This window comes from Castor canadensis, chromosome 18 (genome assembly GCF_047511655.1).
Source record: "Castor canadensis chromosome 18, mCasCan1.hap1v2, whole genome shotgun sequence".
NCBI lineage: Eukaryota > Metazoa > Chordata > Mammalia > Rodentia > Castoridae > Castor > Castor canadensis.
Genome location: NC_133403.1, coordinates 27,583,044 through 27,610,350, shown reverse-complemented (window position 1 = coordinate 27,610,350; position 27,307 = coordinate 27,583,044). Strand labels below are relative to the sequence as shown.

General features: G+C 49.0%; 1 protein-coding gene across 4 annotated transcripts in view; it reads left to right on the top strand.

Moving 5' to 3' along the window:
• The window catches only part of Fam222a (family with sequence similarity 222 member A), a 50,401-nt gene that overhangs the window by 8,798 nt on the left and 14,296 nt on the right, over window positions 1-27,307 (top strand). Inside the window, exons 2-5 of one of the 4 annotated variants that reach the window (XM_074061166.1) lie at window positions 4,073-4,299; window positions 5,889-6,108; window positions 17,635-17,794; window positions 18,536-18,663. In XM_074061166.1, coding sequence (XP_073917267.1) covers window positions 18,582-18,663 — 82 coding nt within the window. In that variant the 5' untranslated portion in view covers window positions 4,073-4,299; window positions 5,889-6,108; window positions 17,635-17,794; window positions 18,536-18,581. The remainder of the gene's footprint in view (window positions 1-4,072; window positions 4,300-5,888; window positions 6,109-17,634; window positions 17,795-18,535; window positions 18,664-27,307) is intronic. The other 3 variants (XM_074061168.1, XM_074061167.1, XM_020166311.2) reach the window with 3 other exon arrangements.

The following is a 27,307-nucleotide window of genomic DNA, read 5'->3' as shown; positions in this document are numbered from 1 at the left end:
AGATATAATTAGTTCGCAGCAGTGGCGCTTTCTTGATTTAGCTTCTGAGAGAACAAGACAAGGATGTTATACCCAATTAGCAGTAACATCCAGTCGAAGCCTCAATAGGTGAGATAACAAGCTATTTTTATGACTCTTCTTTCCCAGCTTGGGAGGGGGGCGGGGTGCAGGGGTATCAGGGCCTTATTTCTTTTCATCAGGGAACAATTATTAGCAATCTCAGGATTTCCCAAAGCCAAACGATGCATTCGTTAACCCAAACAAGCAGGCAGCCCAAGGAAGCAGCTGGGGCGGCAAGCTGGCATTTTGAGCCCAGGGGTAGCAGGAGGGGTGTGTCATCTCCATTCTGGAAGCCCCTGAAAGAGGCCACCAAATGCAGAGCCTATAGGCTTGGCAGGGGAAGCTGCAGTCTTTGGGAGATTCTTAGTGCCTGCCTTGGTTTCTCTACCTGCTTTCAAAGGGACATAGGAAGCCAGGCTAATTCCTCTGGGGATGAGGAGGGACCCTGGCAGCACTTCCTGGCACCACTTTCTATCTCTTCTGCCAACTGGGCCAGAGGTTCTGGCTCCTTGACCCTACACCTGACATTGCACTCTGCCTAATGGACCCCCATCATGGCTCCTACCACCCAACTGCCCTCCTGCTTGCCTGGGGCCCCAGGTCCAGTCTCCAGCAGGCCCTGAGTGCCATTTAGCTGCAAAATACTCTCGTTATTCCACAGCTGGGGCACCCAGCACAGTTCCACTGTTGGCCAAGGCCCTGTCAGGCAGAGAGGCCCTGCCAAGCCCCATCCCAGCCACCCAGCTATACTCAGACTCTTGTCCTGGTAAAGGCTGGGGCATGCCCAGAGAGGGAGCTGGCATGACCACTACAACTCCCCACCATCCCCAGTCCCAAGCCCAGATCAGGTTCCTGGGCTTTGGCCCATCCTGTGCAATCCCTGTTCTGTGGCTCCTCTCTGTCAATGTGGAGCCCCACATTCGTGCTTCAGACAACTGACAAACCCAGCCATGCAAAGTAGGAGTTTAATTGCAAACAGTTTTTATGGATCATGGGCCCATCTGTGCCACCATATGCAAAAGAGAAAAAAAAATCCCCATCTCTCCCCACTCTACTCCCAAACTAACTCCAAAAAAATTACTTGGTTTTTCTGGCTGGAGCCAGCATAGAATTGGGGCTCGTCATGGGGACTTTCTGAGGGTGGGCCTGGCAAAGCTAGAGGGCCCCAAAAGGCCTTCCTAGAATCAGAACCTGACTGTGGAGAGAGTGAGGGAGAGTCAGTAGACTGCAGGCCGGTCCTGAGCCCATTGGCTTCTCTCACATCTCTGGACCTTCGTGGCTGTTGCACGCCCCTTTCCCAGCTGCCTGGCCAGTGTTGTTCATGTGACGTCTAGAGCAGGGCTTGGCATGGAGCAGCTTTGCACAGTGTGGATAGAAATGTGTGACCAAGCAGTGTTGGGGACCCTGGGGATAAGGTGCTTCTTTTCTCTGTTCTAGTTCAAGAAATGGAATCCCAGGAGGATGGGGTGCCCTAGTTTTGCTCACTCCCTTCCCAGTAGTGACTCCTGCCCTTGTGCCCTGAATAGCTCAGCAGATGAGTTCTGGCCAAGATGGAAAGGTCTTCCAGCCTTCAGATGAGCTTTCCCCTCAGGGTCTGTGTGGGCTGGTTTTGGGATTGATTCCCATACTATTATATCCCAGCCGGGTGACTTCAGGCTGTTTCTCGCTCTCTATGCCTCAGTTTCTTGCTCTGTAAATTGGGGATAAGGTTAATGGAATACTGCACACGAAATGCATTTATATCTATTTGTCCTCTCTCTTCCACCCCAAAGGAAGGTCTTTGCTTTGTTCCCTAATCAGGACACTTGCTGTCACTGGAATATGAGTGAGCAAATGAGCAAACAAGTGAGTGCCTGAGTGAACTATTCACAGGACTCTCTGTGGAGGAATAGCCCAGAGGCGTGGGGCTTGCTTTGAATTCTGGATTTAGAGTCCACAAACTATGCCACAGCTTGGGGGTTCTGAAGTCTGTCCTACAGGTGAGGAAAACTGAGGCTTGGAGAGATTAAGGGTCTCTAAGGCACGTGGCTGAAGAGAGGCCAGAGCTAGAACTGGAACCTTGGTCTCAGCGACTCCAGCCGACTAAGCCCCTCCCCCTCATTGTTACAGGTGAGGAAGGGCAGGCCCTGAGCTGGGAAGAGACTTGGCCAAGGTTACAGCCAGCACTTGTGGGGTCCTTCCTACCCCCGTTTGTACAGATGAGGAAAGTGAGGCCTTCCAGCCTCAGGGCCAGGCCAGGTTCCTTCCCTCTCCCTGTCCTCTGGGTCTGTGCCTGAGGGTTTTCCTGTCAACTTTACAGACTGGCAACTTGGTAGGTGCTGCAGCCAGGCCCTGAATGGGGTTCTGGTGCCGCCCTCCTGCTGCAGGTAGCTGAGAAAGTTTAGGCTGGGGCTCCATCCTCTGGGACCCGGGTGAGCACAGGCCAGACACCAGGCAGCTGAACCCCCGCCCAGTGGTGATCACCAGCTCCCATTGTAATCATTAAAACTATTAGAAGGAAATGTTCGCTTGAAGCAAATGTCAGGCGCCGAGTTGTGCTTTGTAAACGCTCACAATTAATGCCAATCAGGCCTGGAAAAAAGCCGGCCCGGAATCCTGTCTGTTTCGTCTCATTTGTCAGCTGGTGCCGCTCCATGTTGCACATTTTCATACAATTGCTATAAACATAAAAAGGAAACTCCACAGTGTTCCCGGGCACCCGGATGGTGCTTGCCAGCTTAATTACTTGGTATTCCGCTGTTCACTTGGCTGCCCCAAGTGGGTGGGTGGGAAGGAGAGAGGGGGACTTTGTGTGGCAAGGTGAGGGCTGCTGGGGGCTTGGGCCCCACCCTCTGTGGGCCTTCTGGTTCTGAGAAAACTGCTAAAAGTACTTACAGGGTCTTCGAGTAGACTAGAGGGGCTCTGAGCCCCTCTCTTAGGATGATTGCCTACTTCCTGCATGCCAGACCCTGGGCCACCTACCAGTGGGGCTTCAGTTTCCCCCTGGGAGTTGAAGGATCAGTCAAGGTTAGGATGTCAAGCTTGTCCCATGTGGCCTGGGGACATCAGGAGCTTTTCTCATGTGGTTGCTGTACAGATTCTTTGAGGGTGAGCAGTCTCCCTTATCTAACAGGAGTGTGAGCCCATTGTGCTGAGGCCAGGACTGGAACCCAGGTTACTGGACTCTGAAATCTGTAACCACTGCACCATCCTGACTTAAGCAGTAGCTACCGTCATCTCACTGTCTAGAGATGGCCTACTGGTAGAGGGGTCCTTGGGGGTCAGAGCCAAGGGCCTTGCTGGATAAGGAAGGAAGATGGAGTGATCTAGAGGGGGCTGGGCCCTCCAGGCTTCCTGGGTAGGACTGAATAAGAGATGATGAGAACATGGCCACTTAGGCCTTGGGAGACTCCTGTTACCGTACTTCCCTAAATGGCACACCAGGTCTCATGGCCTCCCTGAGCCTTCCAATAGCTTGGAAGGTTGGGCATGTCATTGTCACAGTCCCCATTGTACAGAGGAAGAAACTGAGGTCCAAACTGATGGAAGGTTATGCAACTGGAAGGTGCAAAGCTCGAGCCAGACTCACACCCAAGTTTGTCATCCTGAAGTCTTTTATTCCTTCCTGACCCTTCCCCATCACCACCTGGACATAAGGCCTTGCCACACACTACACACCTTACCCAGGGCCTTTCTGAGCTCTCTAACCCTCTGTGGACTGGGTCTTCTGAGGCCAGGCTGACTGGCCAGGGACACACTGGCCTTTGTATTGGCCTGGACCAGCTGGGCAGCCAGTGGAGTGGGGAAGAGGGTGGTGGGGCCCAGCTAGCTAGGGACACTTGCTCAGAACAGGAATAGAAGCCTCTTTGTGTGCCTCTTGGTGGAGGAGGGGTGCTGCCAGCTGCCACCCCACTTGACGGAGAGGCCTGGAGCCCTCCGCAAGCTTTGCTCACCATCCCCGGGGACCCACCAGGGAGCCTGTCATCTCCCCACTGCCTCCTCCCGATATTGTGTGTCTTCCTCTCATTTCCAGGGGCCTCTGGCTATGAAAGGAGCCTTGGGCAGCTACTCAGCTGGTTTGCTGTGGGCCTACTCTAGGCCCTCCACTGACCCTACTGTAAGGGAAGAAGTCGTGTTTAAGACTCTGAGGTCTCGATGCCCAGTGTGGCGCATAGGAGGCCTTCAGCCAAGTTGGACCCAAAGATGGAGGCCCAACCTCAGAGACCTGGTCCCTGCCTAAGGAGAAACAGACACAGGCAGGTCAGTGACAAGACTACAGGAATGAGGTCAAGTGCAAGCCACCCTCAGGGCAGTGGGCTCTCACACTGACACTTGTTGATGTCTAGGATGCTCCTGAAAACCCCACAAGGCAGCGGGCACAGATGAAAAAAGACTCAGAACCCAGGGGCGAGCCTGAGTCTGACCTTTCCGAGGGTGGAAAACTCAGGCACCCGTGCAGCCGAGAGGTATCACTTGGCCCTGGGGCAGAGTGGAGTTTAGTGGTTCTAGAGATACAGGGGTGGCTTGTTCTCCCCACCCCAACCCAGGGAGACCAAGCAGTGGCATTTTAATTTGGCTGATCTTTTTCTGCTTTTCTAATGTTGGCAACAACTTCATTTTTTTTTTTTAATTTAATGAAACCAGTAGCACAAAGAAAAGCTGTTTGTGGGCAGGATTTGCATGCTTCAGTGATGCAGTATTGTCTGGGTAAGGGGAAATTTTGGAGTTCCCAGATGGCTCACCTGCCCCATTTCTCAGCCAGCAAGACCCCTCAAAACCCACCTGCATGTCTCTGAACCCCTGCAAACAACCCCAGCCATGCCTGCACTGCCAGAGGCAGGAGGCAGGGCCCAAGCCCCGCGAGGGCACCACCCAAATAGCTATAATCAGCAGCCTCGCTGAGACTTCAAACTCACCCAATTATCCTGCGAGAGAAAAAAAACACAAAATGAAAACAAATTAACATGTTTGCATAGAAGCTGCTGCAGCAACACACACAGACGTGTGCGCAAACGCACATGTTGGCGTGCGGCCCCGGCAAGGCTGGGAGCTGCCACTCAGCCATCCCAGGCCTAGCACCCATTTGGACCAAGATGTGGAAGCAGGCCCAGTGACCAAATTGTCCTCAAACTTGGCTGGACACTGCCTCAAGTCGCTAGTTTATGTTTTCCTTTTTTGAAGTGCTAGGAATGAAACCCAGGGCCTCCTGCATGCACTATACTACTGAGCTTCATTCTTGGCACTTTTTTAAAAAATTTTAATAAACACATAAAATTTATTGTGCTAGAATTCCTCCTCACTGGTCTGTGAGGTAAGTAATGGACTCCTTTCTACAGATGGGGAACCTGAAGCACAGAGAGGGTAGTGGATCTGCCTAAGGTTGCACAACCAGTGAGTGGAAGAGCCAGTTCCCAAGTCTATGGTGTAGGTGCGATGCCTTTTGTATGGGTGATGGGCCAAGGTGTCCCCTCTCTATGCCCCAGTTTTCCCTCCTGGAACATTGGGATAATTGTCCCTACCCCAGCGAGGTTAGGAGGATGCAGTTGGTGAGTGAGTGAGTGAGTGACTAAGAAGTACCACCTCTGGTATCTGCCTGTGGGGTGGTCCCTGCCACTCTTGGTGGTTCCATTACTCAGCAAGGTCTGGCTCTTCAGGCCCATGAGCCTCTGCTTGGGTACCCCTGGGTTCTGTGCTAGGGCTGCCTTAGTCCTGAGAGTTCTCAGACAAGGGGTCGGGTGCTCCCACTTCCAGAAAGCTGTCTCTCCTGAGAGCAGCCTCTCCTGGGCTCCCTGAAGTCCCTGCTGGCCCACACTTGGAACTGCTGGACGGATGTCTTGTCTTCCCTGCAGGGCTGATTGTTCTCTGGGTCGCTGTGGCTTTGTGCACAGCAGCTGTTCATCAAGGTTTGGCCAGTGCATCCCTTGGAGCCATCTTCTCCTCACTCCCACCTGGGCATATTTAAGGCCTCGTCCCTGGGAGTTAAAGGGTAAACTGCTGGAGTGAGTTGGAGTTTAGGTTCTGGAACTGAAGAGTCCTCAGCCTTCTTTCCCTGCTGCTGTGTGACCAGAGGTAAATCCCTTCACCTCTCTGAGCCCCTCACTGTCATGTCTGGCCTAAGCAGTAAGTACTGAGGGGGTGGGTGGTGTGCAAGTACTATGCTCTGTGTTTACTTCATCCAGCTCAGTCCTCACAGTGGCTGCTGAGGCAGGTGTGGTTTCTAAGTCCATTTCTCAGATAGAGAAACTGAGGCTGCAAGGGATTCTCAGTGATTCACTGAAGACAGCTGTGCTAGCAAGTGGCAGAGCAGGTTTAACTTTAGCTGTGTAGCCATTTTACTCTCTTTTTTTTATTATTTTATTATTCATATGTGCATACAAGGCTTGGGTCATTTCTCCCCCCTGCCCCCACCTCCTCCCCCATTTTACTCTCTTTAGAGGCCATCTGTAGGATCCACAGGGGCAGTGTATCGTGATTCTGGAGGGTAAGGCCAGCTAGTAGCCATGGTGGTGCTGGTGTTGGGAGAGTGGCTTCACTGGCCTATAGTCACACCTATTAGCCTTCTGTCATGCCAGCCGCTTGGGGCCAAGGCAGTGGCCAGGGGAGGTGGCCCTCCCTGAGGAGGGCCAGCCTGTGTGGCATTGAGTATCCACTTGGAGTCCAAGCCCTCTGTCAGCCCAGCCATACCTGGGGCATTAGAGTCCAGTAGACCTGGGCATCCAATTCCCATCAGGTGGTCTTGGTGAATCCTTTTTCTCCCTGGGCTTCTGCTCCCTAGAGCATGGTTGGCCTGGATAAACTGCACCTAAGGGATGGGCTTAAGGCCCAGTGCTGGGTGCCAACCAGCACTTGCAGCTGGAGGCAGTAGCCCCCAAGCCTCCACTTGACGAGCTGGGGCATGCTATACTGGTAGGTGATGGTGGACACAGAGAAGGTCCTTCTACGCCCCACATGCATAATGAGTCCTTCTTATGCTCTGGGATGCAGGTGTTCCACCAGGCATGTAGAGGGGTCTGTCTGGTTGAGGGGGTAACCAGTGTGGTGAAAGGAAGTGAGAGAAACCCCAAGGGCCAGAGGACCAGGAGATAGAGGAGAGCACTGAGGACTCTGGGCCACACAGGAGTGGTGGAATGAAGGTCTCAACTTACCCCTCTGATTGTTCCACTGGTATTTATTGAGCATCTACTATGTGCCTGCCTGGCCAGAGGCCCAGCCTCCTCACTGCTAGATGGCCCTGGTCAAGCCCCACAACCTCTCTGTACCCAGCTCCCTCACACAGGGCTTTGGTGCTTGTCACAGTTCAGCAGGATATACCTGAGAGCCCAGGTCCAGGTCAGGGAATGCCCATGCCTTGCAAGGAGAGGAGGGGAGGGGCTGGTTCCAATGGCTATCTGGAGCTGTGTGTGGCATGCTTGGCCCCTTCCTACCTACCCTTCTCAGGTTCTGACAAAAGAAGCTGGGGCTGGCTGAGGGAAGAACTCAAGCAAGCATTACTTTTACTCCCTACTGTAAAAGCAGTATTCATCTTTCAGTGTTTGATCAGTCTGACGAAGATAAGAGAAGTGTCCGCCATCTTGCCGCCCAGAGCTGAGCATGGGTCCATGTTGGAGACATTCTGCCAGGTGTAAAACATCTGAGCAGCATTCGATTTCACCTTGCACGGTGACTAGGCTGGGCTCACAGGCGCTGTAGCAGGTGTTCTTTATGTCCACACCTAGGGCCTGGCCCAAGGAAAGGTCCCTCCACATCAAGCCTGTCCTGGGCTCATGGAGTCGGTATGTTCAGCCTGAGCTCCTGGGAGCCACCTGCCTGCCCAGCAGCCTGTTGTCTGGCATGTGGGGTGCAGAGCGGCTGTTCTGCACACATCTGATCTCATCTTTCCACATCAGATCGTTTGTAACCGTCACCAGGCAATCGGCCCTTCGCTGATTCAATCTCTGCTTTGTGCTGTCACAGCCGTTTTTCCGCGCCGAGCTGATTTTGAAAGGAGGCCCATCCTCTGGGCCTGCTTTTCAGAGGTGGGGGAGGGTAGGGCCTGCTGTGAGTGTGTGTGTACATACACACATACATACGCATTCGTGTACACGCACACATGAGCACACACACAAACACCCTGCTTCTCATCCACCCAGAGTGGAATTGGAAGTTGCCAGACAAGGGTTCTGGCTTGCTATCCAACCCCACCCCATACTACCCACCCACCCTGAGCACCTACTGTGTGCCTCAGCATGCAAACAGCAGACTGTGCTCTGGTGGAAAAGAGGGACCCTCAGCCGTGCAGCAGTAAAGATGATTTCAGAGTGGTGGCAATAGTGATGAGGTAATGTCTGGGCAGAGGATGGGAGGGCCTCTTGGAGGAGGAGATGTCTGAACTAAAGCATGAACAAGAAGATGGAGCTGGCACAGAGTGTGCCACCCATGGAAGGTGGCACAGTGGGTGGGTGATAGTTTTGGGGACACTGGTGGCTATGGAGCTCTTGCAATAAAGCGGATCTGAACAGAGATATCCTGTACAATCCACCCCAGATTTCAAAGCTGCAGTATGAAAAAATGACATAAAATATCTCATTGGTAAATTTGGGACATTGATTACATCTTGGTGGTACTGTTTTGGATTAAGTAAGCTATGTTATTAAATTTAATTTCCTCTGTGGTTACCAGAAAATGTATACTTACATACAGAATTTGTATTTCTTCTCCCCCCAACCCCTACTGGGGTTTGAACTCAGGGCTTCACACTTCAAGCGCTCCACCTCTTGAGCTAAGCCCCCAGCCCTTTTGTTTCTGTTTTTGAGATAGGGCTGGCCTTGAACTCATGATCCTCCTGCTTCTGCCTACTGAGTAGCTGGGTGTGAACACCTGGCCTTGTTGCATGTTTGTATCAGACAGTGCTGGTGTAGAGTATTTCGGTAGAGATCGTAAATGCAAAAACCCTGGGATGGGACTGAGCATGTCCTGTTAGAGACCCAGAAAGAAACCCAGTGTAGTGAAGCAGGGCTAGCAAGGGGGCAAGGATAGTGCAGGCAAGGGTGGGGAAGGAGGACAGTTTTGAGTGGGGAAGGAAGTGAGTTACAAGTGGGAAAGCTCAGCCTGGTCCTCTGGGTGGAAAATGACATGGAAGCCAGGAGGCAAAGAGTCTCACAGACAGCAGAGGTCTGCAATACATGTGTAGTGCTGGCTAGACGCGATCTGGCTCCTCTCAACCCCAGCTGCTCCTGTGCTGTTGGTCAATTTTTCCTGAGGACCAGCCTCCTATCTCGGGTAGTCACAGGTTGAAATCCTTTAGAAATGTTCTTGGTTTGGTTTTGGTTTTTGGCAGAACTGGAGTTTGAGCTCAGGGCTTAGCACTTGCAAACCAGGCTTTCTACTGCTTGAACCACACCTCCAGTCCATTTTGCTCTGATTATTTTGGAGATGGGGGGGTCTCACAAACTGTTTGCCCAGGCTGGCATGGGGATCAAGTAGCTAGAATTACACTGGTGCCCATCCTGAAATGTTCTTAAAGATAACAAAAATAGAATTGATGCTTGTTCATTGTCGAAAAATTCAAAAATACGGAAAACCACAAAGAAGAAAAATACCACCCCCCACCTCCAGATAAACAGTCTCGTGCTCTCACAGCTGGCCGCAGCAGAGCATGGATGGATTTGAACCCAGGTAGTCCAGGTAGTCCTGGTGGTAGGGGAGGCATGTGGTTTGTAAACCACAATACCCTGGGGGGATTATAGACCTCTCCTCCCCTGCCTGCCCTCAGCTCACAACAGAGGTCCAAAGCTAGAGGCTGGCCCATTCATAGCTCTCAGAGGATTAAAACAAAATGGGGAGAGCTCCCCACTCCAGTTTATGGAATCGTTGGGCCAAGCATTGGCTCTGTTATTAAGCCATTGTCTTTGTGCCAGTGTCCCCTCTCTTAGTCCATGCCTGGAAGGCTCCGCTCATTTCTGCCCCAGCCTTAGAAGCATCTGTTGATCTTGACTTCTGGCTACAAGTCAAGCCCAGTCCTCACCAGCCACTTGTATCCACTCCCCTCTGCCCATCTTGGCTCTCCTTCCAAACACTCCTGGCCCAATCCTGCCCAGCCTGCCTTCCTGGTTCTGAGTCCTCAGGCTCCAAATGGCTAAAACCATTTGGAGGCCTCATCTGTCCTCTGGGCTTTTCTGCCCCTCCACCAATGGCCCTAGGCAGTCCTTTCCACCCTCCTCTTGGGCATAAACAGTAATTGTCACTGTCCCTGTTGTGGAGTGCGTTAAATGAACTGATGCTCATAAAGTGCTGAGCCCCTGGGGAACAGTGAAAATAAAAACTGCTCTTGTCACTCTCACTGTTAGATTTCCTCCTTCCGGTTGCCTGGCTTAACCCTGAACTGTGGTGCAGGGACTTGCACCACGTGATTTTACTTTTTAGCCCTTGGCATAAAGTGTTACCTTTCTGGGGACCTCTCATGTCAGAGTCACCTGGCAGCACCTCCTTTTTGAGCTCTGTTTACATGTTTCCTCCAGAGAAGTCCATATCCCCTCCAAAAAACCTGGGCTAGGGACCTTTCTGTTAAACTCCCAAGTCAGACCTCATTATAGTGTCATAGCACTGATATTCCAGGTTCTCCCCTCACCTTTGCTGGAAGGTGATAATCCAAACTTCCCACCTTGGATTTAGGAGGTGAGGGCTGGCTAGGGGTTCTGAGATTAGGGTGTCTCCCCCCTTCCAGGACCTTAGGTGAAAATGAGCCCCACTCATCCACTCCTTGGGAACTCCCCCTGGTGGAAGGCATGGCTCTGGGAGAGGTCTAGCTCAATCTGTCGCCATTGGCAATGACTGCTGTCCCCATTACTGGAGAGAGGCACTTCTGAGCCTTCACGTAAGCTCTCCCCCCCTGCACCCTCTCTCAGACTCTCCTTGTGCTGGACCTGCACCTGTCCACAACAGTGGGTCTCCTGCCTTAAATTAAGGTCAGGGACCCTTGGCTGGCATCACACATACTTTCTTCTCTAGCAGCCGGCTCTCCCAAGTTCTCCCCACTCTACTTTATTTCCAGTCTCTGTACACTTGCCTATGCTGCCCCAACATGGGACTCCTTCTCCTCCCCTGCTTCTTCAATATTTCCCACTAACCTACTGAAAATAGCTATAAACAATCCCAGTGAGGACTATCTCCTAGGTGGTTACATTGATGACCCTGGTACTGTATTTGTACAAATTCTTGGTAAGGAATTAGCCTCTTTCAGATACAGAAACTGAGAATCAGAGACATGGATGATTTGCCCGGGATTTTCTTAAGGGACAAAGGCATCTGGTTTTGAAGCCCACGACACCCTCCTTCTGAGGTAGCTGGGGTATCCTTCATCTTGATACTTCCCCAGGCCAGGTGGGGAGGTCCCATGATGGCTTCCACTCATCTTTCTGCCTTATTACCCCTCTGATGCTTTCCAGCTAGCATGGGATCTGCTTGGCTTGCCTTCTCCAGAGATTGGAGGAAGGTAGACATCCCAGCTAGTTCTCATGGCAACTGACATCATTGCCTTCCCAGACTCAGTCTGCCCCTTTCTTGGGCCCTTGCTCTGGAGCTGGCCGTGGTGCTGAAGGGTCCAAGAATAGCCACCCATCCCCAGACTCAACACTGTCCCAGTAGGACACTTCTGAGCTTCACCTCTTGCCCCTTCTTTCTCCAGATGTTTTCTGTGGGCTGCCTTTGTGTTGCACTGGTAATAGCACTGTGAACCCATGAAGGGAGGACAGCAGAGTCACAGTAGGAATCCATTCATTGGACTGTTGCTCATGCATGTGTCATACACCTTGTAGTGTTAGAAGCCTTGAGGAACCTAGGCTTTAATTGAAGTTTAAGTAGAATCTTAAGAAACATTCTCAAAGGAAGGGCTGGCAAGCACAAAAATTGCAAGAGCCAAGGCCCACAGGTGTGCAGGTGAGAGCCTTGTGCTAGGGATTCTGATTTACCTAGAATTTGGTCTCCCCTTTTTCCCCGTAGCTACCAGCATCTCTGGCTTCAGGGTCCAGCCCAGAACCAGGCCCAGATGAGGTAGCAGGAATAGCAGGCAAGGAGTGAACAGAGGCAGATTGGGGCCAGGCAAGTGAATGGCATCTGTCCTAAGAGCAGAGGAAGCTAGGTATGTGCTGTGATCAGATGTGCATCTCAGAGGGACGTGTGGGGTGACCTGTGGGGTGGGTGGACAAAGCTGTAATCCCTGCAGGAGTGGGACCTCCTGCAGGACCTCTGTTGAAAGGGGCAGTGCTACCCCACCCCCACCCATAAAAGGGAGTAGAAATCTCCTTGTGGTGCCAGCCCAACTGGCAGAGGGAAATAATCACTTTTCACAGGTCCCTTATCCACAGCCAAGCCCTGTGCCGGTTTAATCAGCAGTGCCTGTGTGACTTGAAGATTCCCCAGCTTGAGAGATCAGGAGAGGGGTTAAAGAAAATTACCCTGGCCTCCTCCATGCTAATGTAATCTCTAACCAGATCTGCCTAGCTGAAGCTCAAATTGCTTTTTAGATTAACATTTAATTATTAACAGGGTCCCCTGGAAGGCCTCCGGCTCTGGAACAGGAATGGGGGAGGGAGCTGCAGGAGGGAGAAGGGGTGGGGTTCTGTTCCTGCTGCCTTGCAGAGACATGATGGGTGAGGGACAAGGAGAGAGAGAGGGGAGGGAGAGGGTCAGGCAGGGAGAGCAAAAGACAGCAAGAATGGAGGAAAGTAAAGACACGGGACAGTGGTAGTTAGGGACTGGGATGGAGACAGAGGAAAAGAAGAGACACACAGTTGATCTTTCTGATGTGGGAGTGCTGAGGGGATGGAGAAGGGACTGTGCATCCAGATTCCTCCAATGATACTTCTGAGCAAGGACTACTCCACCCTTCCATCCTAGCAGTGAGCTGGCTGGTTTCTGGCCCTTTGCTGTTGAGAGAGGAATGAACTCAGTGAGACTTTGTGTTGGCTTGGCCCATGGTGGAGCTGGAACAGACCAAGGAAGTGACCTACTCAGGACCACACAGTCAAGGTCTGGCCCCAGTGCCCCTGATCCAGTGCTCATTCTCTTCCCTTGGCCTTGGCGTCACACAGCCACTTCAGGCTCTTCCCTGCATTGGGGTCAGCTGTGAGGAGAAGGAGACTTAAATGACAGTGAAGGAGATGGGTGAGAAGGGTGGGGGAGGGGCCTGCCCTTCCCTGGGCAGGCTGAGGAGTGGCAGGCATCTCTCCTTTTAGGGAGCGCAGAGTCCTAGCCATCCCCTCAACTCTTTGCGTGCGTTCCAGCTTCCTGTCTGTCACCAATCAGGATCCTAAATCCTTCAAAGACAGGGACTGCATCCAAAGTTGTTTTTATATGCCAATAGGCCAGGAACCCAGCCCTTAGCCTTGCAATAATGCCATACGTCACATCTGAAAACCAGTTGGTAACATCTGCACATATCCAAGCTGGATGGCCTTCAAACAGCAGACTCCCAATCAAGTGCAGTTAGGAAAATGGAGGCTCAGGTGCTTTGACCTCCTCAAGGTCACTCAGCCAGTGAAGACCTCAGTGTCTGGCCTCTGCCTGGCCAGTGCCATCCTGTGCTTCTAGGGCTGGTTTCCTCTGTGAATTCATAGTCCTGTTGAACTCTGGGAATGGCCTGGCATGACCTTCCTCTCCAAGCCAAAGCTGGTCTTTGTCCTTGAGTGGAGCCACAGAAGCCTGAGTAGCAACTCCAAGGACAGGAGGGTGGGGGCTGGAAATGGCACAGCCTGTGGCCTTCATGAGGTCCCAGCCTTGCCCTGCTGGGGTCCCTAGTGTGTCCACATTCTGCCTGCTCCAGGGCTAGCCCAGCCTGGCCAGGGCAGACTACTGACCTGCTGAGGCAGGAGGGCAAGTTTCACCCACGTATGCCTACAACAATGGAAGAGGAGGGAGAGACCATGAAAATCCACTTATAGCCTGGGCTGGACATTCTGGTTGGATGCTATCGTGGTGCTTTGAGGCAGGACATTCATATTGTTTCGTTCTCCCATAGATGACACAGGGCTGTCCTCTAACAGATGCTCAGAAGTGTTTGCTACATGAATGAATGAATGAATGAATGAGCGAGTGAGCAAGCGAGTGTGCAGGTGAATGGGTATGTAAGAGGCAAGGCCTGAGGCTTTACTCATCTCAGTCTTGTTCTGCCTGACACATGCCCTATGCACTGTGCTCTGTTGAATGGTTATGGAATGAATGAGTGGCCTCCTGAGAGCCTCTCTTTTCTCTCTCATCCTCTCATCTCCTCCCAGCCCCTCCTGGAGTAGAATAAAATTGTACTGGGGATGGAAGGAGATCCCCCTGCTGTTCCTTGCTGCCCAACTACTGGAGCTGTGTGCTGATGGGCGCCCCTCACCGTGGAATTGTTGCTATTCAGTGGGCCAAGGTCACGCTTGGCACTTTTGGGCTCTGCCACCTAAAATCTGTATGACCTTGTACAAATCACTCCTCCTCTCTTTCCTAATGTGTGATATGGAGCTAAAAACAGAATCCAGCACAGAGGCCGCTCAGAGGAGCAGTGAAATGTAAGGGAAAGGGCTCACATGGAGCTGAGCACAGAGCAGACTGTTCACAAATGCTTGCTGCTCTTCTTAGTACTAAGGTGCACATTGCTATTTCTATGCTCCCTCCTCCCACTGGCCTGGGGCTCCCCAGTGCCCATGGCAGCCAGAAAAACAAGGAGAGATGACAAAAGGCAGGCAGGGCCAAGGGCTCCTTCCTTGTTGTTTTAATAAAAATAAAGACAGCCCTTAGACATCCTTCTTCTGCTCAGTGTTCTGCCAAGGCAAGCCGCAGACTCAATTCCTCCTCAGACTTGGAAAGTTCTTCTTCTTTCCCTTGCCCTGTCACATTTCTTTTATCTAAATGCTCAGCTATGAAAGGGCATATCGACAGCTGGGGGCGTTATCTGGTGGAGGGGACCTTTTCCTCCGGTGTCTCTGAGATAAGGCTTCTTATCAGCCCTCATGTCAGGGACGCTGCCAAAGCATTCTAATCATTGAGGCTTGCGACATTTTTCCCCTCCCACCCCCTTTTATTATTAAAAGTCACAAAAGACCTTGAGCTTATAAACAGTCTGATTTGTAGATAGGGTTTCAAAATGAGCATCAGCTCTCTGAATGGTTCCTAGCTGGGTCAGGGGAGTCCATGTCCGGGTTCTGAGCTTTCTGCAGACCAGATGGTGCCAGGCCGAGAGGGAGCAGGGTGGGGATCACAGGAAGACCTTTTGTGTTTTAGGTGCCCACCTCAGTCCTGTCCCTGGCTTGCTGTGTGACCTTGTGTAGGATGCTTGGCTTCTCTGGGCTTCATTTACTTTATCTGACAATAGCCAATTCTCTGATACAGCCATTCATTTGACACTTATTTATTAAATGATTACTCTTTGCCAGGCACTGGGGAGAGAGAAACAAATAAGACATGGTCCTTGTCCCTAAGAAACCACAGTCCAATGGAGAAAGACAGACGTGAAAATTGGCAATTACAACTCAGTGTGATTAGGACTGTGATGGGGGTGGGGATCGCCCAGGGGAGGCGACAGCTGAACCAGAGTCTAAAGCGATCCCAGTTATTAACATGGGTTGGGATGACTGCCATGGGCAGGGATTTTACATGTGCAAAGGTTTGGGGATGTGAGGCAGCTAGCTGGAGGGAGGGGAAGAGGGGAGCCGTGGAAGATGAGGTGGGGTCTAAAAGAGCCAGGCTTTGTTTGGAGGCCAGAGAGAAGTTTTGTTGCTGGTGGATTTTTAGGTTTTTTTTTTTTTTTGATGGTACTAAGGATTGAACTTAGGGTCTTGTACATATGTTCTGTCACTGAGCTACATCCCTAAGACCAGAGAGAAGGTCGAGGGGAGGCCTGATTTGTCTTGTTTGTAGATGATGGAGGTGATCTGGAAAGTGGAGGGAGGGAAAGGGTGTCCACTCTCCATCTTGCTCAGCTGGCCCCTCCCACATCCTAGACCTCTCTCCATCTGCCCCCATCAGCAGTACACAGGGTCCTGGGAGAATGGGCACTGAGCTAGGGAAACTAGAGGTGCAAGGAGAGAAAACTCCTCCTCTCCTAGGGCCTGACATCCTGCCTTCACAGCTGAGGAATGGGGTGATGAAGGCAGCTGCCCCAGAGAAACTGGGCCATGACATGAACGCCATCTCCTCCTGAAATCCCTCTCTGGCCTGAGCTCAGTCGGTGACTCCCTTGGCTTCCCATGGCCTGCATGTCTGCATCAGAACCGTCTGAAGACAGAACCCCAGTGCGGGCAGCTTGGAGACCTGATGGGGGCCCCAGAGCTACAGGCTGGCCTGCCCTTTCCAACTGCATGTGCACCTAGATGGGTGCCCCATGGGGAATTGGGGATCTGCTGAGAGGCTGGACTTCTGTCTCCCTGGACCAGGTGAAGGCTAGAGGCATGGCCAGGAACCTGGAGGAAAATGACCTGGGCAGGACACAGGGATAATGGAATGACTTTTATAGGCCAGAGAGGGGCTGTAGCCCTTCTCCCCCAGGGTATACAGTGAGTGCTGGGAGTGGGGGAGACTCCAGGCTTCCAGCCCAGGGTGATAAGAGGTGGATGCTGCCCTGGAGCAGATGAGAGAGGCTGGCCAGGGCAAGTCAGGGTGCTATGGGCCTCTCACCTCCCAGTTGTGCATCCCTGTGAATTGCAGTGTGTGCATACGAGGGGCCACAGGAGTGTGTGTGGATGCCCAGCACAGCGCGTCTGACTGGAGCGGAGTGTGCCCACAAGCTCCAGTGTGGCCTACAGGCCAGTGTCCAGGAATGTAGTGGTGGCAGGCCTGCCTCTGCCACCTGCTCACGTCCCAGGTCCTGTGGGACTGTGTTCTGCAGTCAAGGACTTTCATCCCTGTGATAAGCCCCACTTTACTCTCTTCTTAAACTGTGTAATTTCTGCCTGATTGTAATGGCATATTTTAAAATTACCAGAAATCAAAGCTGAGAAGTGGATGCTGCACCATTTATTGCCTTGCTGTGTTAAGACTGGCGACTGGAGGAAGGAGAGGAGAATCCTCCACCCTCCCCCACATCAGTCCATCCCCCACGTTCTCTCTGTCTCTTGCTCTCTTTTTTTTTTTGAGACAGTAATAGGAGAAAATTGGTTTTGAAACTGAATAAAAGTCCCTTTCAGAGGAAATCATTTCTTTCAGGGTACCTTTGCTGAAAGTAAAATAGAGCATAATGAAAGGTGGTTACGTGATTGTCTTTCATTTACCGGGAGACCAGGACAGACGGGAGGCTGCCACCATCTCAGGGAAATACAAGATTGGAATAATTGCGCTGTAACAAGGAGCTTGTTGTGAAATTAGTATCTTAAGAAAGTAGTGAAAAAGGCTTTTCCTCATGAATACTTCATTATTAGAAGAAAGCAGCAGAATTCAGGGCTCCAGACACCTGTTTAGTATTGAATAACTTCCCTTTCTTCCCCTAAACACACACCGCCTCCCTCCTTCTTCTTCTCTTTCCAGACCAACACAGGAGGATAGAGGTGACCCAGCCTGCCTGCTAGGGAGGGGTGGGGCGAGGTGTTTGAATTGGGAGCCACTGGGTGCCTGGGGTTGAGCTCCTGCCTAGATCTGCCTTCTCTGTAGCAGGGAGAGAAGAAGAAAGGGACCTGGTTGGGAAGCCTCTACCATCTCACAGTGGCCTCCAAATCAGGCCTGTCCTGACCCTGGGCTTATAGGCGCTGGTCCCTTGGGAATGTACTTCCATCTCTCAAAGTGTTCATGGCAGGAAGGAGGCTTTGTGAAGGTAAATGTGAGTTTCCTGTGAACAGCAGCATCTGCTCTGGTGAGTGAGTATGGCATGGGCCTATCTGAGCTGCATCTGAGGGGCAGGACTCTGCTGTACAGTCTGACTTGGGTGGCTCTGGCCTGTCCCCTTGAGGTGAGGAACTTGATCGGGTGGCAGCAGAGATACTTGGCCAGGGCAGCCCTGTTGGCCTCTGGAACTGGGTTGGAGCATACCTCCACCTTTCCCAGGTGCAGCCTGACATCTCCATTCCAGGAGTGCTATGAGAACGCCCACACAAGGGTGCACAGGCACCGCTGCACTTCCTGGTCACCCATGTGGATTCCAAAAATGACCAGATGGGGTCTTTCCCCTCTTGATGAGCTAGGAGTTACAAGATCTCACAGGATTACAGGACAGCCAGGATCCTCCACCAGCTGAAGGATAGTTTGCCTTAGGACACAGAGGGGTGAGGATCTTACCCAATCCAGGGGTGTTAGGGCAGCCCCCTTGAGGAGGTGACTCATACAACTGAGTGGACCAGGGGAATTTCTCAAGTCATTATCTGTGGCCCCTCAGGAGACCTAAATTCTCTCTCTTGGTGTGCTTCAAATGAGTTCTGTCTGCCTTGGCCTCCATCTCCTCATCTGTCATTGAGGGAGACTGGGAGACTTGCTTTGAAAGACAGAGTACTGGGGAGGGTGGTGGGAGGTGGCACAGAGCAGCCCTTGAGTGACAAGTGTCTCATGTCCCTCCTCACAGAGACCCTGCTGCAGAGCTCGCCTCATTGGGAACCCTCAGCTCAGCCATGCTAGCCTGTCTGCAGAGGACGCAGAATCCACCAGGCCAACACCTGGCCTGCCCAAGCAAGAGCCTGGAACTGCGCAAGTGTAAGTGGAACCCTCCCCATCCTCCTCCTCTTCCCCTGCTCACTCTGAGTCCACAGGGGCAAGCTTTATGCTCCTCAGGCCTTTTCAGGGCAGATCCCCACCTAGGAATACTATCCAGTCCCTAGTGAGTCACCACGATGAGTCTCAAAAATCTATGTCCTCTGTGGCCTCTGGGCCTTTGCCCATGCTGTGCCACCTCATTGGTCTGACTCCCCAATGATGGAGTCACCCACCCTGTCTGGCCTGGCCTCTTTCTCTTCAACCTTCTCTGACCCCCACCAGCACCATGGCCTAACCCATTCTCTGCACCCTGTCCATGCTACATTCTGGGTGGCTCATCCTCACTTCCATGCATTTGCAGAAAGCAGGACGGTGTGGAAGCAGAGGCCTGCATTGGATCCAGCCCAGGGTCTTGTTGGTTGGTTGATAAAGGGCACATCTTTTCCTCTCTGAACTTGTGTTTTCCATGTGTGAAATTAGAAGGGTAGATTTGGTCACCTTCAAGAGTGTGTCTTCCTTGGCCATCTAGCACCAGGATCTCAAGCCCTCTGATCATTTTTAGCCACCTTGGGTTTAAAAGTACATGAAAAACAGTTAAAAACGGAGATTTGCATAAACTATGGATTTCCAGTGCCTCCTGAAAGGTTTCAGAGGATCCAGTGACACAGGCCTGCTGCGATTGGTTAGAGCTGAATGTCATCTTGTGAAGGGGGGGCATCCCCTCCAGCATACTGGTTTCCAGCCCTCCATATCACTCTGGCCTGTAGCCCAGGATCAGTTGCTGTTTATCATCATGCTGACACTGTGGCTTTTTTTCTTTTAAGTATGTATTTATCTTTAGACAAGTTAACATTCCTGTTGTCCGATATTGAAGAGGAAGGAAGGGGTGTACAGACAAAAGCCTCCCTCTCCCAGAGTAGCCAGTGCCATCAACTTCCTGTGTGTCCTCCCATGAGATGTTTTATGGACATCCAGCAAATGTGTGTACACACATATTTTCCACAGTCCTGCACCTCACTTTTTTACTTTGCTATATCCCGTGTGTCAGCTTCTAAAGAGCTTCCTCATTCTCTCGGCACATAGTTTTCCCTAGCAAGGATGAACCATAATTTATTTGGTCAGTCCTCTATTTAGACTGCACCCAACCTGTTGCTGTGACAAGCACTGCAGCAACTGCAGCAATAAACCCTGCCTGTGTCACAAGAGTGAATAAACTTCAGGGTAAATTTCTAGAAGTAAATATTCTGGGTCAAAGTTATGTTCATTTGTAATTTTTTTTCTTTTGGTGGTATTGGATTTGAACTTAGGGCCTGGCACTTGCCAGGCAGGTGCTCTACCAATTGAGCCACGCCCCCAGCCCTGTGCATTTGTAATTGCAATAGATGTGGTCTGGCATCTTTAGATGTCCGCAGCACTGTTGAGGAGGACCTGCTTCCCACACACTCCCATCATGCTATGCCATCAAATTTCCAGGCTTCGATCACCTGAGCAGTGAGAATAGAACCACAATATAGTTTTAGTTTAAATTTAGTAAAGTTCAGCATCTTCTCGTTTCTAGCCATTTGTTCTTCAGTCGAATAGTCTCATCTCCTTGGTGCACTTTGTCAATTTGGTGGTTGTTTTTGTTCTCCTTTACTGATTTGTGGAAGTTACCTGTCTATGATGGAATTAGATCTGTGTCTGTCATATAAATTGCATATGTTTTCCCCAGTTTGTCATCTGCCTTTGGGTCTGTCATGGAGGAATTTCTTTTGAGAAATGAGATTTGTCAATATTTCCTTTTATGGTCTTTGGATTTTTGTACCATACTTAGAAAGTCCTTCCTCAGGCTGAGATTGGGTTTTGTTAGTTAGTTTGTTTGTTTTTATGTAGCGTACTGGGGTTTGAACTCAGTGCCTCATGCTAGGCAGCCATTCTACCACTTGAACCATGTCCCCAGGCCAGAGATTTTTTTCCTCCAATCTTCTCCCACCTTTTTCTTTTTTTTTTTTTTCCTTAAAGGAAAAAGTTCCCTCAATGTTTCATCTAGCTCTTATGTATTTAAAAATATCTGATCTAGCCAGGTGCCAGTGGCTCATGCCTGTAATCCTAGCTACTCAGGAGGCAGAGATCAGGAGGATCCCGGTTCAAAGCCAGCCTGGGCAAATAGTTCATGAGACCCAATTTCAAAAAAAAAAAATACCCCATACAAAAAAAGAGCTGGCAGAGTGGCTCAAGTGGCAGAGCACCTGCCTAGCAAGTTCAAGGCCCTGAGTTCAAACTCAATACCACCAAAAAAAAAATTATCTGTCCTTCCATCCATCCATCCATCCATCCACATACCCACCCACCTACCCATCTATCTGATTTCAGTTTTGTTATTTATGTGGTGTCAAGTTTGAGGCTGGATCCTGCTGCCTCAGCTCCCTGAGTGCTGGAAGGGGGATGGGTGCCACCACACCCCTTCCTGTTTTAATTATTTTAGTGTTATAATACCTTTAGAAAATGTAAAAGCTTTATTGAGATAACTTACCTGCCATTAACCCATTACAAGGGTTCAATTCAGTGGTTTTTAATGTATCCACAGATAGTGCAACCATCACCATGGCCAATTTTCATAACAAAAAGAAACTCATAACCATCGACAGCTCTCTCCTTACCCCACCCACTCCTCTCTCTCTAGAGCTCTTAATTCTGCACTTTCATAATAATGGACTCAAGCTGTAAGTATCTTTGTGGCTGGCTTCTTTCACTCAGCGTCTTCTCAAGGATCATCCGTCTTGTAGCGTATATATGATACATCTTAATACTTGTGGAGTGTCTTGCTTCTTGCTAGATCCCCCCACTTCTGAGTTTCCTTGGTTGTTCTTCCACTTACCTAGTAAAATAAAAAATCCTGTTTGTGTTATTACCGGGCTTACGTTACACTCACAGATGAATCTAGGAAGAAATGTCATTTTCATAATGGTGTCTTTTCCTCCAAGAGCATGGTAATCCTTCCTGTTTGCACAGACTTCTCTTTGTGTCTCTCAGTAATGTTTTACCATTCATTTCATTTGGGTCTTACACATTTTTGGTTAAGTTTACTCCTGGATAGCTGACTTTTTTGATAAGTCTTTTCTTCCATACATGGAAGTTGTTTCTATGAAGGCTATTAACCTCTGCCACCTCATTAAATTATTTTATTGTTTATAATGGTTTTTCAATTTAGTCTTGGGTTTTCCGGTTACCACGGCAAAGGATAATTTTCCTCCTACTTTGTTTTATACCTTAATAAAATCTTTGTTTTATTTAGTAGGATTGATATAATAGACACTCTAGCTTTGTACCTTCTAGATTTCCCCCAGGTATTTTATAGGGTTAAGTAAGTCCCATCTGTTCCTGTTTTATTAAGGAGTTTTAAAATCCAGAATGGACATTGACTTTTGCCAGATGACTTTTCAGTGTTTATGAAGAAAATCATATGGTTTCTTTCCTTCAGTCCCTTAATATGAATAATTATATTATACAATTCATATTGAACTTTCTTTGTACTCCTGGTTGAACCCCACTTGACCATAGGGAATATTTCTTTATAATACAGTTGCTGGATTGGATTTGTTGTTTTATTTTGGATTTTTGCCTCAATTTCATGAAAGAGATTGTTCTTTTCTTTTTTTGGAACATGTTTTTTTTTTTTTTTTGACAGAGTCTTACTATGTAGCCTAGGCTGGCCGTGAACTCAAGGTCCTCCTGTCTCAGCTTCCTAAGTGCTGGGATTACAGCTATGAATCACCAGGTCCAGTATTGGAACCCTTTTTTGTTGGGTTTTACTATCTGCAGCTTTCCCTTCTTGCCCTATGCTTTGGAACAGTTTAAATAGAAATGGAATTCCCTAGTCTTTAAAGGTTGAATGATTATGCCATGACACTGTCTGGCTAGGGTGTTTATCTGGGGTGGGTTGATAGCTCTTTGATGTTCTCTATTTCTTCTGTAATAATTGGTTTGCTTTAATTATTTCACTGCTTCTTGAATGGGTTTATGTTCCTCTAGAAGACTACCTACTTTATACAGGCTTTCAAATTTATTTGGAGGAGATGGAACAAAGTAATTCTTTCAGTTCTTTTAAGTGGTGATTTCACCTTTATTTCTTTTTTCTTTTCTTTTCTTTTTTTTGGCAGTGCTGCAGTTTGAAATCAGGGCCTTGCATTTGCTAGGCAGGTACTCTACCACTTGAGCCACCCCCTCACAGCCCCCTGTATTTCTTGTATTGTGTATTTTGTGCTTTTCCCCTGTTTTTCTTGACTGTCTATTAGTTAGATAATATTATTTATCACTCTTTCCCAAAGATGCAGCTTCATTATTTATGAGTAATTACCCTTTTCTGGTCTCTAATTCACGAATTTGTGCTTTTATCTTTATTAAAACTTATTTTCTGCTTTTTTTAGTTTTAAAAAAATTCTCAAGTTAGAGACTTAACTCTTACACTGAGCAAAAAGAAAAAATAACACTATGAAGTCTCTGTGTACTTTTTTAGGTTCTAATATGTAGTATTTTCAAAATATAATTTTGTTTTGATTCTTTCTTGAACCTAAGACTCATCTGAGTCCCATTCAAGTAAGGTGCTTTGTGTTTCATCATTTCTGGGGTTTTTAGTGTTATGATCAGAGGATCTCATCTATTCCTTTTTTTAAAATTTATTGAAGTTTTCTTTGTGATATGATCTACAGTAATTTTTTTTTTTTTTTTTTGTCTTTTCTTTTTTGGTGCTGGGATCGAACCCAGGGCCTCACGCATGCTAGGCAAGCGCTGTACCAAATCTACAGTAATTTTGTGCCTTTTGTAGATTTTTTTAAAGGGGTCTCGAGAAGAAGGTGTTGCTCTGTTTTCAAGATATACCAGTAATTATATTAGTTAGGTCTTCTGATCTTTACTTACTTGTCATGATTTAGAGAGGAATTAGACACTTTCTGCTAATGTGGTCCAGTCTGTTTCTTCTTGTAGTGCCTATAGCTTTGGCCCTATGAGTGAAGATGCAGTGTTATTTAATGCATGAATATTAGTACTTTAAATCATATGTGAATTACTTTAAATATGGTAAATATTTACTACTTCTTGGCCTGAATTCAATTTTATCTAGTAAGATAGTAACTTGTGTTTTTTGAATTTGTTTTTCTTGTAAATCTATGCCAGTCCTTTTACTACAACCTTCCTGAATTACTTTATTTAGGTGTGACTTACATACTATTCAATTGGATTAAGTTTTGTCATCCAATCTGAATGCTTTTTCTTTTAATAGAGTTTAACCCATTCACAGTTACTGAAGCCAGGTGTGGTGTTTCCCATTTGTAATCACAGCACGCAGGAGGCTGACGCTAGAGAATTGTGAGTTTGAGGAAAAACTGGGTTACACAGTGAGACCCTGTCTTAAGAAACAAAAACTAAGCCCATACATTGGCAAGGCAGATGTCTGGTCTGAGTTCTGTCATTGCATTTAAAAGTCTCACTATGTGACCTGTGTTTTCTGCTTTTTGTACCTGATAGTTATAAAGCTAAGTTGATGTTTCTGTTCTAGTGGTGTAACTCTAAATAATGCCTGATTCTCTTTATTTCTTTAGAATAGTACCTAGTACTTTCTCTGAGGCAAACAAAGTGATGAAATTAGTGACTTTCATTTTCCCTCCACATTTTGTTATAGTTGACTGTGCTTTTAAGCCTCTGTTACTTGGCTTCAGCTTTAAATGATATCTTTTGGTCCCACTGTAACGAGATTCTCAGTGTACTTCTCCCATCCCCTCATTTCCCCCTTCCTTTCCCTTCCATATCAGCCATACCATTACTGCATTCTCAGGCTGGCTACATCAGCACAGCCCCCACATTTGTTTCAGACCCTCTCCTTGGTAAATGAGACCACCATTGCTCACCACCAATTCTTTAGCATTAGATCTCACCTTTAGTGCACTGCTGGGCGGCCTCAGGTGACCAATACTGGTCATCCATACATTTAGAATGGTCAGTCTGTTGCCTCTCTCCTTGAGTGGATAAAAAGAAGTGTGTGGGTCACATTGTTCCTGGAGGATTTTGTAGGCCTTCTTCTGTCCCCTAATGTTGCATGTTGCCATGGAGAAGTTGGAACTGATTTTTCAATCATTTTAATTGGTTTCAATCTTTCTGTATTTTTCATGTCCTGTCACTTTACCAGGCTGTGTCTTGGGGTTGACCTGTTTGGAGTCTGTTTTCCCTGACATGGTACTTGAGCATGCAAGTCCAAGACTTGGATTTTTCATTTTCCTTCCTTGGGGATTCCAGCTAAGAAGATACTGACTGTCTCTAGCTTGTCTTCCCCATGTACCCTCTTCTAAGCTTGTCTAACTCCTTGTTTCCTTTTCATTTTACTCATTTTTCTGTGTTTTCAGCGCTTTCTTTTTCCCCTTGTGTTCACTGTATTTTCCTTTCTCTTGTGGATCTGCTTTGTGTTTTTGCTGTATAGAAACAATTGCTTACTTCATTTTTTCCTTCACGGCAAAATACTGGAGTGTAACTTTCATCTCGTCTGTGTTTACAATCTTCTCATGAGAAGTGTTGTTTTGTTTTATTTATTTATTCAGTCAAACATGACTCTGCTTATACCTTGCCTTCCCTTCATTGATTAGGTCCTGTGTTTGTTCACTATGGATTTACCTCTAGAGGAAGAGAGTTATTCTCCACCCAGCTATTTGCAGGAAGTTCAGGTTAAGGAAAAGCTGGGCTATCTGGAATTTTCCCTATAACCCAGAGCTTCATTTATGTGCTCATTTACCCTCTGTGTTCCTCCAGTGGCCTCTGGGACAAGTAAGTTTCTACGAATATGGCTTGTTTGTATGATTCCCCTCTGTTCTTCTAAACCAGGTGTACCATTGCTGCACCCCTGTTTCATGCTGCAAATAGGGGTTAGAGTTTGTACCTCAGAGTGCACCAGTCCCTTTGGGAAGTGTGAAGTGTGTGCCGCTGGCTCTTGCTGAAATTTGCAGCCCTTTTAGCACCTTTTCTCCTTCTTCTAGCAGCCTCCTCTGACCTCTTACACTGTGGTAGCCTATCCACTTTGTTGTTTTGTTCAGGGGTGTAGCAGCCACATTGCATTCAACGACACAGATAAAGAATAACATTTAACACCCCCTTGTTGATGGACTTTAAGATTGTTTCTGGTCTCTCCCTGCTCTAGACAGCTTTGTACATGAGCAAAAACTTTCTTCCAGGAGAGACTGTTACCTCAAAGGGTCTATACATTTTTACCTTTGATTGTTCCTGCCCAGCTGTCACGGCTCCCTACCTTGCCCTCTGCAGCCAGCTGGCCGGAGCCAGGGGCTGGACCTGATGAGTTAGGCTGGGCTTCCCTTCCTGCTCCAAGGCTGCAACTATAGACATCCTCCTTCCCTTCCCACGCAGATCCTTTCATGTCTCTGTACTTATTGGAAAAGACACTGACTCTGCCTGTAATTGAAGAGCACAGGAAAGAGGGAGGCAGGAAGAGAGATAAGCAAATTGAATCAGGCGCTCTGCTGCTGGTCAGTACCCAAATACTGGGCCAAGGAGCTCCTGCCCTTTCCTTCTGGGTGTGACTCTTGGGTGAAGGAGACCTCTTGTCCCTGTTGTCCCAGTCCGAACCAAGACAGGAAGGGCTGGCCCTAAGCTTTTGGCCATGCCATATTTCCCACCAAGGAAGAATGGTCTCAACCAGGCCACAAGCAACATGATCTTGGACAAGACAGTCAGCCTCTTGGGGCCTGTGCTTTCCCTTCCATAAAGCACAGGGTCAGAGGAGAGGGCCTTAAGAAGCCATCCAGCTCTGACCACCTGTGATGATAGGTGTCAAAGCACAGCCAGGGAGCAGCATGTGACCCTGGTCCTTTCCCTGTAAAATGGGACGTAGGGACCTGTAACAAGAAACAGCTGCTGCATGCACCCCGAGCGTGACTAGGGAACCAGAAGTTGCTGCAGGTCACATCTCTAGGACCCAGATGGATAGAGGAGCCAAGGACGCAGCCAGGTGTGTGTCTGGAAAGCTGCAGTGTCCTGTTCCAGATGACTGGAAAATGTGACCCAAGAAAAAGAAAGAAAAACAGATTTCAGGGAGAGGGGAGGTCCATTTCCCCTTCTGCTCCAGTGTAAGGTCTTAAACTGGCCAGAGTCCCAGGGTCCCAGACTGAACCCATCCTCCCCTCCTTCACCCCTCATAGAAACCTGTTTATTTCAGCTGCTCAGGACCTTACCCACTAGTAAATATTTGGCTTTCTCATGGTGGTGGTAATATACAAACTTTGAGTCACCACTGCTAAAAATGTAGTCTGCACAAAGAGGCACTGTGGCGGCTGGTGGCAGAAGGATTCAAGCACTGGACCTTTTCTGTGTCCAGTGGGGCTTGGCAGGGGCCAGCTGCCCAAAGAGGCAGACTCCTAGTGTTCTGTGCCAAACTATGGGTAAGTGACTGCAGCCTTTCCCTGCATCAGGCTGCCTTCTGGGTGAAGAAGCTCACCCACCTTGCCATCCTCTCCATGAGCCCCTGGGCCATGGCTTGGGACTGGTATAGGTCTAGGGGCCAAATCCTGGCTGTGCCCTGAATGGGGCAAGTGAGTAACTGGGCCCTTGCCCCTACCTCCCCAGGTGGTGGGAGCCCAGCCCCAGTACCCACTCAGAGCCTCAGCAGGAT